The sequence below is a fragment of the Hibiscus syriacus genome, unplaced genomic scaffold (genome assembly GCF_006381635.1).
Source record: "Hibiscus syriacus cultivar Baekdansim isolate YM2019G1 unplaced genomic scaffold, ASM638163v2 tig00003715_pilon, whole genome shotgun sequence".
NCBI lineage: Eukaryota > Viridiplantae > Streptophyta > Magnoliopsida > Malvales > Malvaceae > Hibiscus > Hibiscus syriacus.
Genome location: NW_024061980.1, coordinates 404,502 through 416,846, shown reverse-complemented (window position 1 = coordinate 416,846; position 12,345 = coordinate 404,502). Strand labels below are relative to the sequence as shown.

At 34.2% G+C, this 12,345-nt stretch overlaps 3 protein-coding genes across 4 annotated transcripts; all 3 read left to right on the top strand.

Annotated features, from left to right (window-relative positions):
• The first annotated feature begins 229 nt into the window (after positions 1-229).
• LOC120179941 (transmembrane 9 superfamily member 5-like) lies at positions 230-4,768 on the top strand. The gene is made up of 7 exons (XM_039185392.1): positions 230-466; positions 1,036-1,076; positions 1,479-2,067; positions 2,169-2,303; positions 2,795-2,951; positions 3,036-3,520; positions 4,282-4,768. The coding sequence occupies exons 1-7, from the start codon at positions 306-308 to the stop codon at positions 4,496-4,498; spliced, it is 1,785 nt and encodes a 594-aa protein (XP_039041323.1). The 5' UTR covers positions 230-305; the 3' UTR covers positions 4,499-4,768.
• Positions 4,769-5,995: 1,227 nt separating this feature from the next.
• On the top strand, positions 5,996-7,134 carry LOC120179967 (protein BIC1-like). Its single transcript, XM_039185410.1, has 2 exons — positions 5,996-6,529; positions 7,044-7,134. The coding sequence occupies exons 1-2, from the start codon at positions 6,022-6,024 to the stop codon at positions 7,061-7,063; spliced, it is 528 nt and encodes a 175-aa protein (XP_039041341.1). The 5' UTR covers positions 5,996-6,021; the 3' UTR covers positions 7,064-7,134.
• On the top strand, positions 6,661-11,144 carry LOC120179950 (60S ribosomal protein L10a-like). Of its 2 annotated transcripts, none has more exons than XM_039185407.1 (6): positions 6,661-6,673; positions 9,360-9,402; positions 9,968-10,187; positions 10,357-10,522; positions 10,696-10,901; positions 11,025-11,144. In XM_039185407.1, the coding sequence occupies exons 2-6, from the start codon at positions 9,398-9,400 to the stop codon at positions 11,076-11,078; spliced, it is 651 nt and encodes a 216-aa protein (XP_039041338.1). In that variant the 5' UTR covers positions 6,661-6,673; positions 9,360-9,397; the 3' UTR covers positions 11,079-11,144. The 2 variants fall into 2 exon arrangements, with proteins under 2 accessions (XP_039041338.1, XP_039041334.1); XM_039185403.1 differs by lacking the exon at positions 6,661-6,673 and adding an exon at positions 9,145-9,243 and having other exon boundaries at positions 9,353-9,402.
• Positions 11,145-12,345: the final 1,201 nt, after the last annotated feature.

The window sequence follows — 12,345 nt, the reverse complement described above, 5'->3', positions numbered from 1 at the left end:
TTTAACTTTTGACTTTTTACTCAAAAGTAACACTTAACGTATATTGACTTAATTTTTTTTCCAAATACATATATAACTTGAGGAAAAAAAAGTTTAAACAAAAACAAGTTGTTTAACGATCCTTAAAGATAAGGCCAAGGGTAGTTTATATTTAGCATAAAATAGTACTAAACGCAGCGTTTGTCGACGCACAAGAAGTAAAACGATGCATTTGAAGCAGTAATAAATAAATCGAAAGTCTTTCAGTTCAACAGCTTCCGTTCGATTCCCGGCTCTGACTCTGAAGTCTTCGGCTTTGGGAAGAAATGAGTAAAATGGAAGCTTTTAATCGCAGTCTACTGCTAATATTACTGCTGTTAACAGATCCACGATCTATTGTTGCATCATCACCAAACAATCACCGCTACAATGTTGGAGATCATGTCCCTTTATTTGTCAATAAAGTTGCCCCCCTCGACAATCCCAGGTTCCCAGAACAATGAAAACTCAATCTTTACTCAAGTTTCAATTTTTTTTTGTTGGGAGTTTAGTTAATTACGTGTTTCTAAGCAATGGGTATTGTTTAAACTGATGTGGGAATCAATACATTTTGATGGGTCAGAGTTTGATTTTCATTTTTTAAAGTCAACTGTTTCTAAAAGATTTTGGGTTTACGAAAGTGTAGTAGTTACTTTACAAGGATGTTGAAGGATATGATCTGAACTAAATGTAGACAATGACCCTGTTATTTATGTTAGTTGTCGGTCAATACTGAAAAACTCGAGTCATCTTGGTGCTGGTTATTGAGATATCAATTCAAATCCCTTTAAGGGATTTTAGAGATTTTTTATGGTTAAAATTACTAAATACACAACCACTTTGAAGAACACGCTGCCTTGGGAGAGAGATAAATAATTATGTTTCTAGGTTAACTTTTTGTTCTTAGCTGAAGTTAATGGCCAATTTTACTTGGAACTTCCAATTTCCATTTCCTTTTCCGTCTACTAAGTCCTTCTGGTCTTACATTTTACTACCCACACTGTTATTGTTTTGCAGTGAGACTTACCAATACTATGAATTGCCATTTTGCCGTCCAGGTTAGCAACAATCATCGGAATTACTTCTTAAGTTTGATATTATGCATGGTGAAGAATTTCATAACTACTTTAATCTGTATAAACTTTGAGTAATGCAAAATTAGCATTTGTTTACATTTGGTTAAATTCTAAAGTTGTAACATTGAAAATTGTTTAAAATAAAATTATCCTACATTCACCGTGGATGATGTTTTTAAACCAAGCCTCTCTAGATTCTGGGTCATGGGATCTTATAGTTACACTGTGGAACTCACAATTTTATCACTTAAATGTTTTTTTCCTCCTCTGTTTTATTGTCTTTTTCCTTTGCCAAAAGTTAAAAGGTAGCATCGAGGTTTCATCTCTTTCAATTTTTGAGCTTGTGGAGTTTGGAGTTGTAAGTTTGCACTTTGTGGCTTGCAGATCCTGTAATACAAAAGAAGGAGTCCCTCGGGGAAGTTCTGAGTGGTGATCGTTTGACTAGTGCTCTATATAAGTTGAACTACCGGGAGAACAAAGTTGCAGAGACATTGTGTCACAAGAAGCTTCAAGGAGATGATGTTGCAAAATTTAGAGATGCCGTCATTAACGATTTTTACTTTCAGATGTACTATGACGATCTACCGTTTTGGGGATTTGTTGGGAAAATTGAAGATTACGGTTGGACACTTGAGGACAAATCACCCAAGTATTTTCTGTTCAAACATGTAGAATTTAATGTGTTTTATAATGGAAACCATGTTATAGAAGTACATGCAATTGGTGACCCAAATCGAGTTGTTGATATAACAGAAGATGTTGGGATTGATGTTGAGTTCACTTATTCAGTTACCTGGAATACAACGTCAGCTGCTTTTGATACCAGAATGGATAGATATTCAAGGGCTTCATCCCTCCCATTTCACCAGAAAATTCATTGGTTTTCATTCATCAACTCATTTATCACTATTGTGCTGTTGATAGGATTACTTGCCTTGCTTTTCGTGCGGCGCCTGAAGAATGACTTGAGAACGTAATTTTCCGTATGCTATTGTTGACTATGTGAACTAGTTTTAGACCTATAGTATTGCTTGTTTTATACTTTGAGGCTAAGGTTCAATGCATGAAAAGCAGGTTTTCAACTGGAGATGATGAAGAAGAAGACAGGGAGGTTGGTTGGAAATATATTCATGGTGACATATTTAGATATCCTCGAAATAAGTCCCTTTTTTGTGCTGTCATGGGCATGGGTACTCAACTGCTAACGTTGTAAGCTCCTCACTAATTTTCTCCCGAGTGTTTGGCATCTTGTTTTTATTTATACTAGTTGATATCTGATAAGTTCAACAAGAATAACTAACAGTCTTCTCCACTTCGTGGGGTTGGCAGTTGGCTAATGACATAAGATTGGTATGATACATGCACTGGGATCTACTGCCTCTTGCTGATTAATGGTATATTTTAATTAAACTAAACTTGTTCACCTTCAAATTCTTCATGTTCCTCTTTCTTTTGCTTTCTTTTTCCAGTTGCCTTCTGTTTCAACTACCTATTTATGATTTCATATTGGGTGCCTTCACTATGGATCAGTATTATATTTACGATACTTCAAAAGAATTGCCATTATAGGACATAGTTTTCCAATCAAATTTAGATTAAAAAATATGCCCTTTCTTGACTTTCGTGGTCTAATGCTATGTTTAGTTATCCCAATATGAAAGTTTGAGATTTCTTTTTAACATTGTTGCGTTTCCTTTCAGAGTTTGCTGCTTATTTGTGTTGGTATCTCTTGGTGTCCTTTATCCATACAATCGTGGAACACTTTGCACTGCACTTGTCATTTTATATTCTCTGACATCTGTAGTTGCTGGGTACACTACGGTTTCCTTCCACTGTCAGTTTGCTGAAACTGGATGGGTAATGTTTTAAATATAATTTAACGTTGCACATACTGAAGGAACCTTTTTGCTTGTTTGTAAAATAAAAAGAATCAATTTTCAGGGAAGGAGTGTCCTCTTGGCTGGAATCATGTATGCTGGTCCCTTGTTTGTGATAGGTTCCATCCTTAATGTGGTTGCTGTATCTTATGGGGCAACAGCCGCACTCCCTTTTGGTACTATCATGGTTATTATTCTCATATACACTTTTCTCACCATTCCATTGCTTGTGTTGGGTGGGGTCATAGGAAACCGCTTTAGGTCTGAATTTCAGCCACCTTGTGCTACAAAAAGATACCCAAGAGACATTCCACCATTGGCATGGTACCGGAAAACTCCTTGTCAGATGTTTCTTGGGGGTTTCTTACCTTTTAGTGCCATTGTCCTCGAGTTACAACATTTATATGCGAGCTTGTGGGGATACAGGATATTCACTCTTCCCAGCATTTTGTTTATCATGTTCATCATCCTCATCCTGCTCACTGCGATATTAAGTGTTGGTTTGACATATATTCAGCTATCTGTGGAAGATTATCAATGGTGGTGGAGGTATGTTCCCTTGCAACTTTATATACATGGATTTTAATGCACATGAATACACACACTGAACATAACTACTTGCATGTTAATGAAGGTTGTTATCTAAGCTTCTGTACTTCATATATGTAGAACTTTCATTGTAATATGAGATCTTGTTGCTATGTTATTTTTATTGCTGCCCACCTTCATATATTTAGGACCTATGTCACTGCAACTCTTCATTTTTTCCTAGACATAATCTAACATGGGTACGGGAATATGATCCTCTAAGGACCCTTCCAATCATTGAAACCTTGTAAAAAACTGAAAATATCCGTTCTCGTAGCCATGTCTGACCCTTACACCTCAGTCTAAGTGACATAGTTTAGAACTGATCAGTGTTTATAACTGGCTGCAAGATCTCAATTTTCTGGTTCTTTTAAGTTATCAGAAAACCATATATTGAAGCAAATACTTTGAAATAGTTTTTTCTTCAATAACAGCGACCCTGTATAAAAATAAATGAATAAATAAATAACAGCTTTGTTGGATTTTGTTGTATTGAGTTGGAGGCTAGGAGCAAAAAGATGAGAGGGTTTTATGAATGAGAAATGATGCTGATTATTGTTGGAAACTTTTCCATTCATTTCTTTCAGTTTCTCTTCCTGGATCCAGCTAAAGTAGCTTCTCTTCATTATCTGAAATAAGTGTTTCATTGTCTGTTTTTCCTAATTCCCCCTTGCATTGCCATAACATTTCAAACACATGTCGTATTTTTGCGCTTGATGCAGATCTGTTCTGTGTGGAGGATCAACCTCTATTTTCATGTTTGCTTATGGTATTTACTTCTACGCAAGATCAAGCATGAGTGGCTTATTGCAATTTTCATTCTTTGTGGGCTACAATGCCTGCATGTGCTATGCATTCTTCTTGATGCTCGGCACAGTAGGCTTCCGCTCTTCCCTGATGTTTGTTCGCTACATTTACCGATCTGTTAAGAGTGAATGACTGAGCCTCTTCATGTTCCTGGTAATGGCTTTACCTTGTCTTTCTGCCATCATCACGAAGCCCATATCTCGCTAACCCCTTATTGTTAAAAATCAAGAAAGAAGGGGAGGACACGGGAAGGTTGCGAAGAATGTGACGTGAACAAAATTTTCATGTTTAGCATGAGAAAATCATAGCTATCTTTGATGCAATTTTCCTTCTTTTTTTTTTTTCGTTTCAAGGCTAAGATTTGTTTGCAATTCTTAGGAAAACATTTATGTATACACTATCCACAGGTTTATCATCTTGAAGTTGACAAAAGAAAGAAAGAATAAAGCTATTATTCCATTAATGGATGTTTTTTTTAATGATATGAAGCAACCGTGTCTTATATATGCTTCCTAGCCTTTCTTCTTTCAAACTTGATAAAATTTGGAAATATATTCAGATTCTATTTGTTTGACTTTTTTATTCTATTTTAAGTGTACTGTTTTTTTTACTCACTATTGAGTAGATCTGTCTAAAGATTGAGTTGTGTTAGGAGTTGAATGGGCTTCACGAGCCCAATTAGAAGTTTTCTTTGATAATAGTTTAGCGAATTTCGGTGAGTTTGGGTTTGGGTAAAATGATTTTGAAAAATTCTAATCCGACTGAGAGCCTGTATCCAATGAGTTGGGTTCAACCGAAGAATTTTTGTTTGTTTGTTGAGTTTGTGAGTATGGTTATACTATTCACAAATTATTTTAAATATCATCGCCTTTGATTGAATATATTTAATTAAAATTATGCCTCTTTAATTATATATATATATATATATATATATATATTCTCGTATTCCCTTTCAGCCGTCTAATTAATATTTTTAATATTATTTAATAGATAAAATACCATAAAAATTATAAATATATATATATATATATATATATTTAAGAATAAAATATTAATAGCATGAATCAAGTGGTTTTTGAGGACTAGGGTTCAAGCACCATGACATTCAGGAGTGTAAGCGTTTAATGTCAAAATGTTGAGAGTTATCTTTGAACATATATTATCTTATATTTACTCAAGATTAATTAAAATAAAATAAAATATTAACAGATTTGATGAGAAAAAATAATTTGTAAATAATATTTTATAAAATAAATAAATAATAAAGTTGGACAAAATTTAGAGGTAAAATGTGGGAGAAAATATACCTTAGTTTGGAGTAGGTCCACATCTTTCCCCAAGGAGAAAATCAAACATATAAAGTTGGACAAAATTTAGAGGTAAAATGTGGGAGAAAATATCTGACCTTAGTTTGGAGTAGGTCCACATCTTTCCCCCAAGGAGAAAATCAAACATATGTTTTGTGCATACAGACGGTTGTCCACCTCAAAACCTCATCTAAAAGCCAATACACCAACCACATTGGACCCTATGCACCATTATTCACGGTCCACCACCTCTCACCCTTCTTTGTGGCACATGAAAGAGCCACACAATCGTGAGACTCTAAGCTCTAATGAAACGTTTATGTATTGAAAACCATAGAAACCCATCATATGGTGACGTGCACTCCGTTTCCCCCACATCCCCCTTTATATATAACCCTCTCCTCTTTGCACACTATCATCACATCATCAAGCTGCAACTGCAACACCAACATGTCTAGTATTAGTTCCAGTCCCCGGTATCATAATCCGTCGAAACCCGTTGTCGTTCGTGTTCCGACTTTGTCCATCAACTCCAACAATATGCATGGTTTAGGCAATGAAGATGACAAGTCTTATAGTTGCAGTGTTGTAAAAGGGTCAGTTTTGGTTCCTAGAGGGAACTGCAGCGATGGAAACGACAAGGATTCGGGACGTGAAAGGCTTAAAAGACACAGAGAAGAGGTTGCAGGAAGAGTTTCGATACCTGATAAATGGGGTAAAGAAGAGTTGCTTAGAGACTGGATGGATTGTTCTTCTTTTGATTCATTGTTAGCTCCCTCTGGACTCGCTTCTGCTCGTAAAGCGCTTATGGCTGAGGGAAGAAGAAGCAGTTCTCAACGATTCATGAGGCTTGGAAGTATGTGTTGAGTAATTATTTCATGTTGATGCTTTCCATATTATTGTGGAAACAACATTTTATCTGTTTCGGATCACAAAGTCTGTAAACCTCATTAACTAGCCACTGCTTTTAGGTACAAATATAAAGTAGATCTGATGAAATGTTTATGCACTCTATGAACCCATTAATGCTGAGATCTGATTATCAAAAATCTTGCAGCAGTTTGATCTATTTTCTTTATTTTTGTTAAACTGGTCTACTAAAGGCAAACAGTTTCTTACAGTATATATAATTATATACTCGGATCTTGCTATATTGGATGTATAATGATGAATCTATTGGCCTTAAAATGAACCATACAATCCCCTTTTGTTATTTGGTCTCACCACCATTGATCTTGATGAGCTTCAACCTCCCTATATATGCAGTCTTCTAATTTCTAAACACTGTTTGCCTTTTCTCCTCAATCTCTTCTCTTTCCTGTACATCCAGCAGAAGAAATTAATACAATGCTCAATCCTTTTCCACGCAGGTATTAAACATCCAACCTAAAAGGAATTGGCGGGTTATCATTTCTGTTCAGCCGCTTCTCGATCATAATGCAAAAATATGACTGTTTTCAAGATATATAGATCACAGTTAAAATTATGGGGTATGTATTTATTTCTCTTAAGAACGTTTAATATATATATATATACGGCCATAAGTTCTGTTTTTACATAAAATCTGTATATTTTCTTCCATATCTTTTTCAAGAAGAAATGTTTGGTCTCTCATCAGTTAAAGTAATTTCATCAAATGAGCATTATCATTTCTCAATTGCACCAGTTTCCCCCCCCCCCAGAAATCTCGTATGCTCCTATAAAAGAATGAATGGAGATCATAGCCTCATTATATTGAAAAAGAAGTACGAATTCCAGACATAACTTGGCTAAGTTCCAGGATTCTGCTAGCTATAAATGTATGTATACAGTATACCTACCTGAGCCTTGGCTCGAGATTTTGCAGCTGAACTTCTGTTTCTGGTCTTATTCATCCTCTTTCTTTGTCCTCTCCAATGGTTTCTTGCATTTGGTTTCGTCCTTTAATGTTAACCGATCAATCATTCATTACGAACAACTCTATCGAGCTTTGAAGATCACTTCCTAATGGTGAATGTGCAGGCAAAGCATGCATTTGAGTATAAGTGAACCCTAGTGGACTCACTAAACACCCTCCAATCCTCATCATCTTATTCTGAATAATTTAATCCTTTAGGAAAGACGAAGATACAGTTTCAACATCTCACATAACGGCATGATTCTTCTGCTGGTTTGGTACCATTGTTGGAGGTTGCAGTAGGAATTTGCTGCTTTCTTGCAGTTGTTCATCTTCTGGGTTTTCATCTTTGACATCATTGATTAACAAAGACATTAATTCATCAGGATTTGGTGTTCCATCAGGTATATTGGCTCATTCTAATGAATTGTCACCCATTATTTTCCCTTAATCACCAAAATTATGACGAAAACCTTTTTCTTTTAATCAGACAACTTCAGGCAGATTTCATTTGTAAATACCTACATAGAGTACACATAATTTACTCATGACATTTCATATGTTTTTTAGACTAAAATCATAATATTTTTCTCTCTTTTTTCATTGTTTTTATTTGTTTTCTTTTCGCTTTTGCACTTAATTAGAGTTTGATTTTCTTAAAACTATATAAATCAATACGTGTAGAAACTATTGAAAAAAGAACCGACACAACATCGATGACTTTGCTTTATTACAAGTGTTTTAGGCATGAACTGTATGAGATTTGAGATCTTCTAACTTGTTTTTTTTTATTAATTTTTCATAGATTTTAATAAAATTTAAAGTTGTCTTATGTCATTATTGATCTAACATTATCAATTTATGACGTCATTAAACAAAATTATTAATTAAAGTACCAAAACAATAAATGGAATTAGAATTCAGGTACTAATATGACAATAAAAATTCTTTTAAGTATTGGAGAAAATACCTAGTTCATGTGTTAATTTGAAATCATTTTTTTAAGTAATGGTTTGAAAAAAGGCTTAAAGTTATCGATAGAGATTGGTTCAAGTGATAACTAGTTTAATATTGCTTGAACAAGGTCTCGATTTGAGTTATTGTGTATGCAAAAAATCTTTGTTGAGAGACTCATCTACCAAAATCAGATGTGCGAAGCGGATTGATTTGAACAAGACGAAATCTTAAAATCGAAAAAAAAAGCGTAAAGTTCAAGTGCCAAAAGTTTTTTATAAACTCAAGAAGAGAAAGGCTCTTAGGCGGAGACTGAACCGGATGAATTTAGAAAATGAATTTGATGGTCAAATATATATACGAGATAAATGTGATTTTTTAATTGAATAATATAATAAAAATAAAAATTTACATAGAAAAATAGAATAAATATGGTAAGAATTATATTACTCGATATTTCTTTGATGAAGCAAATGTTTTAACAAATTTAAAGTGAAAAAAACAAGGATAATTTATTTGATTCATGGCCAAAACAAGTAACGTGCATGTTTAGTCGTAAAAATAAGTGTTTGGGCTGAGTCAATCTATTTCTAATCTGAGCCGGGTTCAACTCACAGAAACCAAGCCCTTAGACCAAATGAACTTGGGATTGACTGCCAATGGCTCAATATCATTTTATTGCACCGCCTGTATATATATTTCCCCAAAAGCCACGACCGGCTAGGGTTTTTTATTCTCTGGTATGCATTACCTACTAACTGCTCTCTTTATCGCTAAACCGTTCCATGTCACAACTCCCATTTCCTCACGGATCTTATTTTTTAATGACTTGGTAACGTTGTTTTGCAGGTAAAAGTTCATAGTTTGCTTCGTGGAAAGAACTGAGATTCAGAGATGAGGTAATTTTAACTTTGCTATTGATTATTGATTTGTTGGACACGGATTAGTAGATTTTGGATTCTTTTTTTTCATACGTGCTTTCCAGGATAATCCTCTTAGGTACATTGATTAGTTACTGATTCAGAGATGAGACTATTTTAATTTTTCTACTGATTGTTGATTTACTGTACTCGAATTAGAAGAGTTTGAATCCTTTGTATTTAATAGAAATATAGAATAATCTGTTGTGTATTTTAATCTGTGAAATATTTGAAAATGGCGTTGTTATTATGTGTGTTTAGTTTTTACTCATATTAGAGACTCTCACTTTTTTTCTCTTTGTCGTAGAATTTTAGCTTTGACGGTAAATCATAGTTGTCAATTTTGGATCAGCATTATTTGTTAGGGGAACTACCTTTATTCCTGGGTTTGCTTAGCTTAGTTCAAAGCATTGGCTTGATCTTTGTGTTCTGGGGTGCTCATTTTTTTTTCAGTTTGAGATGTTTAAGTTGCCCGGATTATTCTTTTGTTATCTGGTTGTTTATGGTTTTCTTTGCTTAAAGATTTTGGATTTCTTATTTACAGTAAGCTTCAGAGTGATGCCCTTAGAGAAGCAATTTCAACAATTGTAGCTCAGTCCAAGGAGAAACAACGCAAATTTACTGAGACTATTGAACTCCAAGTTGGCCTGAAAAACTATGATCCCCAAAAGGATAAGCGTTTCAGTGGATCTGTGAAGCTGCCACACATTCCACGCCCCAAGATGAAAATTTGCATGCTTGGAGATGCTCAACACGTTGAAGAGGTGATTTTGCAGATTTCTTCGGTGAAATTTTGTTTGTTTATATTTCTTAGAAGAATGCTTTATTTTTGGAATCCGGTATAAGATGCGCATTATGCTCAGTGTATACATCTAGTATTTGAATGGTCATTTTTGCATTTAACTTTTTGTTTTGAATGGTTTAATAATACAGGCAGAGAAAATTGGTTTGGATTATATGGATGTAGAAGCATTGAAAAAACTAAACAAGAATAAGAAGTTAGTGAAGAAGCTTGCCAAGAAGTATCATGCTTTTTTGGCTTCTGAATCTGTCATCAAGCAAATCCCTCGTCTTTTAGGTCCTGGTCTCAACAAAGCAGGCAAGTAACATATAAAAGCATTGTTAATAAAAGCATTGTTATTGGCATGTTTTCAGCTGTATTAACATTGCACTCCCAAGGCATTTGTAGGAAGTCCTAAGTTCACTCATTTTGCATTTCAGTTATGATTTATGAACTTTTACCTCACATTGCTAAGTCATGCACAAATGTAGGGAAATTCCCAACCCTTGTTACTCACCAAGAGTCCCTAGAGTCCAAGGTGAATGAGACCAAGGCAATGGTTAAGTTCCAGTTGAAGAAGGTTCTTTGCATGGGTGTGGCCGTTGGAAATGTTGCCATGGAGGAGAAGCAGATATTCCAAAATGTGCAAATGAGTGTCAATTTCCTTGTTTCATTATTGAAGAAAAACTGGCAAAATGTGAGTTTTCTTATCTTTTTGGCATACGTTCAGGTTGCTTGCCCTCTTATATGGGATTTTGGCATTATTTTCATGATGTTGATTATGTAATCTGATTGAATTTGGAATCTGTTTTGGTTGCAGGTGAGGTGCCTATACTTGAAGAGCACCATGGGCCCTTCAAACAGAATCTTTTGAGTTGCTTCTGTTTTGTACGGAATGAAAGTAGTAGTGGGATTAATTCTAAATCAGTTTTTTTGTTTTGTTGGTATCCCCAGAAATGTTATGAATTTTAGACATTGTAAGTTTTGACTTGATTTGCCTATCGACTGATTTTTCCATGAATTTTAAGTTACCATCCATTTAATATTCTTGTGGCACATGGTTTGAACTTGGCAGCCTTGATGAGCATATGGTTGTTGATTCATGCAATTTGACACTGTTGAATCATTCTCCCCAGGATTTTTTGGCGGAACGAAGTTTTGCGATATAAGAGTTAAATATATGCAACAGTAGAGCACTCAATTTGATGGACCTTATGAGAGACGATACTATGAAAGTTATCTTGCCTCTGTATTAGATTTTTTTTGGTAAGGTAAGGTAGAAATGGCTGGAGCAATTTGAGGTTTTATACGTTCACGTTGACATTGCCACATGTGATAACCCCGTTTAATTCCTTGCTTTTGAATCGAGCAGTAGGACATAACATTTGCCATGTCCTTCTTGGTGTTTACATGTTAGTGTAGAATTAATTTACTTACACGATCACTCTTTTTCATGAACTATTTGAAGACTTACATATTTTATTACATATATGAATTGTATTGTATTTTTCTTGTTATTACAAAGACCGGTACTGCTCATAAATTTATACCGTGACTGTAGGATAGAACTCTGATCCATCAACAATATCTATATTTTTCAATATTTATTGGTGTAGCTGACAATCAAAGAATTACTTAAATACATAATCATCATAATAACACCATGATTATCTGACAATCTAGTTGACTGTGTATCTATTTAAGAGAATTCTGTTGATGAAAAACAGAGAGCAACAGACAATCAATGCTGGGAAACTGATAGCGAGTCAATGAAAGATATTTGAATAATTTATATTTCTTCTTTTGAATATGATACTTATGAACATTATTTAAAAATATAAATTTAATTTACTAATTATATTAATTATATATTAAATGTAATTTCTCCTCAAAAGTTAAATAGTATAACTATTAAAACATCTTTATGAATTTTCATTCAAATATTTATAAATTAATATTAAAGTTTAACTTTAAAAAAATACATCACAATGATAATTTGATAAAATATGCATCCAAGTAATTTTATATTCTTTCAACCAAACACTGTAATCTTACATTCCTGCTAAACAAACCAAACAAGGTAATACAATATTCCTATATTACATTCCAGTAATGTTATTTTCAAAGGTACCGTGAACCAA

Bases quoted from the DNA above. Each gene is read 5' to 3' on its own strand.
- LOC120179950 (XM_039185407.1), top strand. The intron at 10,188-10,356 runs GTGATTTTGCAG...TTAATAATACAG, and splicing joins ATGCTCAACACGTTGAAGAG to GCAGAGAAAATTGGTTTGGA. The intron at 10,523-10,695 runs GCAAGTAACATA...GCACAAATGTAG, and splicing joins TCCTGGTCTCAACAAAGCAG to GGAAATTCCCAACCCTTGTT.
- LOC120179941 (XM_039185392.1), top strand. From the start codon at position 306: ATGAGTAAAATGGAAGCTTTTAATCGCAGTCTACTGCTAATATTACTG. The intron at 2,304-2,794 runs GTAAGCTCCTCA...GTTTCCTTTCAG, and splicing joins GGTACTCAACTGCTAACGTT to AGTTTGCTGCTTATTTGTGT. The intron at 3,521-4,281 runs GTATGTTCCCTT...CGCTTGATGCAG, and splicing joins GATTATCAATGGTGGTGGAG to ATCTGTTCTGTGTGGAGGAT.
- LOC120179967 (XM_039185410.1), top strand. From the start codon at position 6,022: ATGGTGACGTGCACTCCGTTTCCCCCACATCCCCCTTTATATATAACC. The intron at 6,530-7,043 runs GTATGTGTTGAG...TTTTCCACGCAG, and splicing joins ACGATTCATGAGGCTTGGAA to GTATTAAACATCCAACCTAA.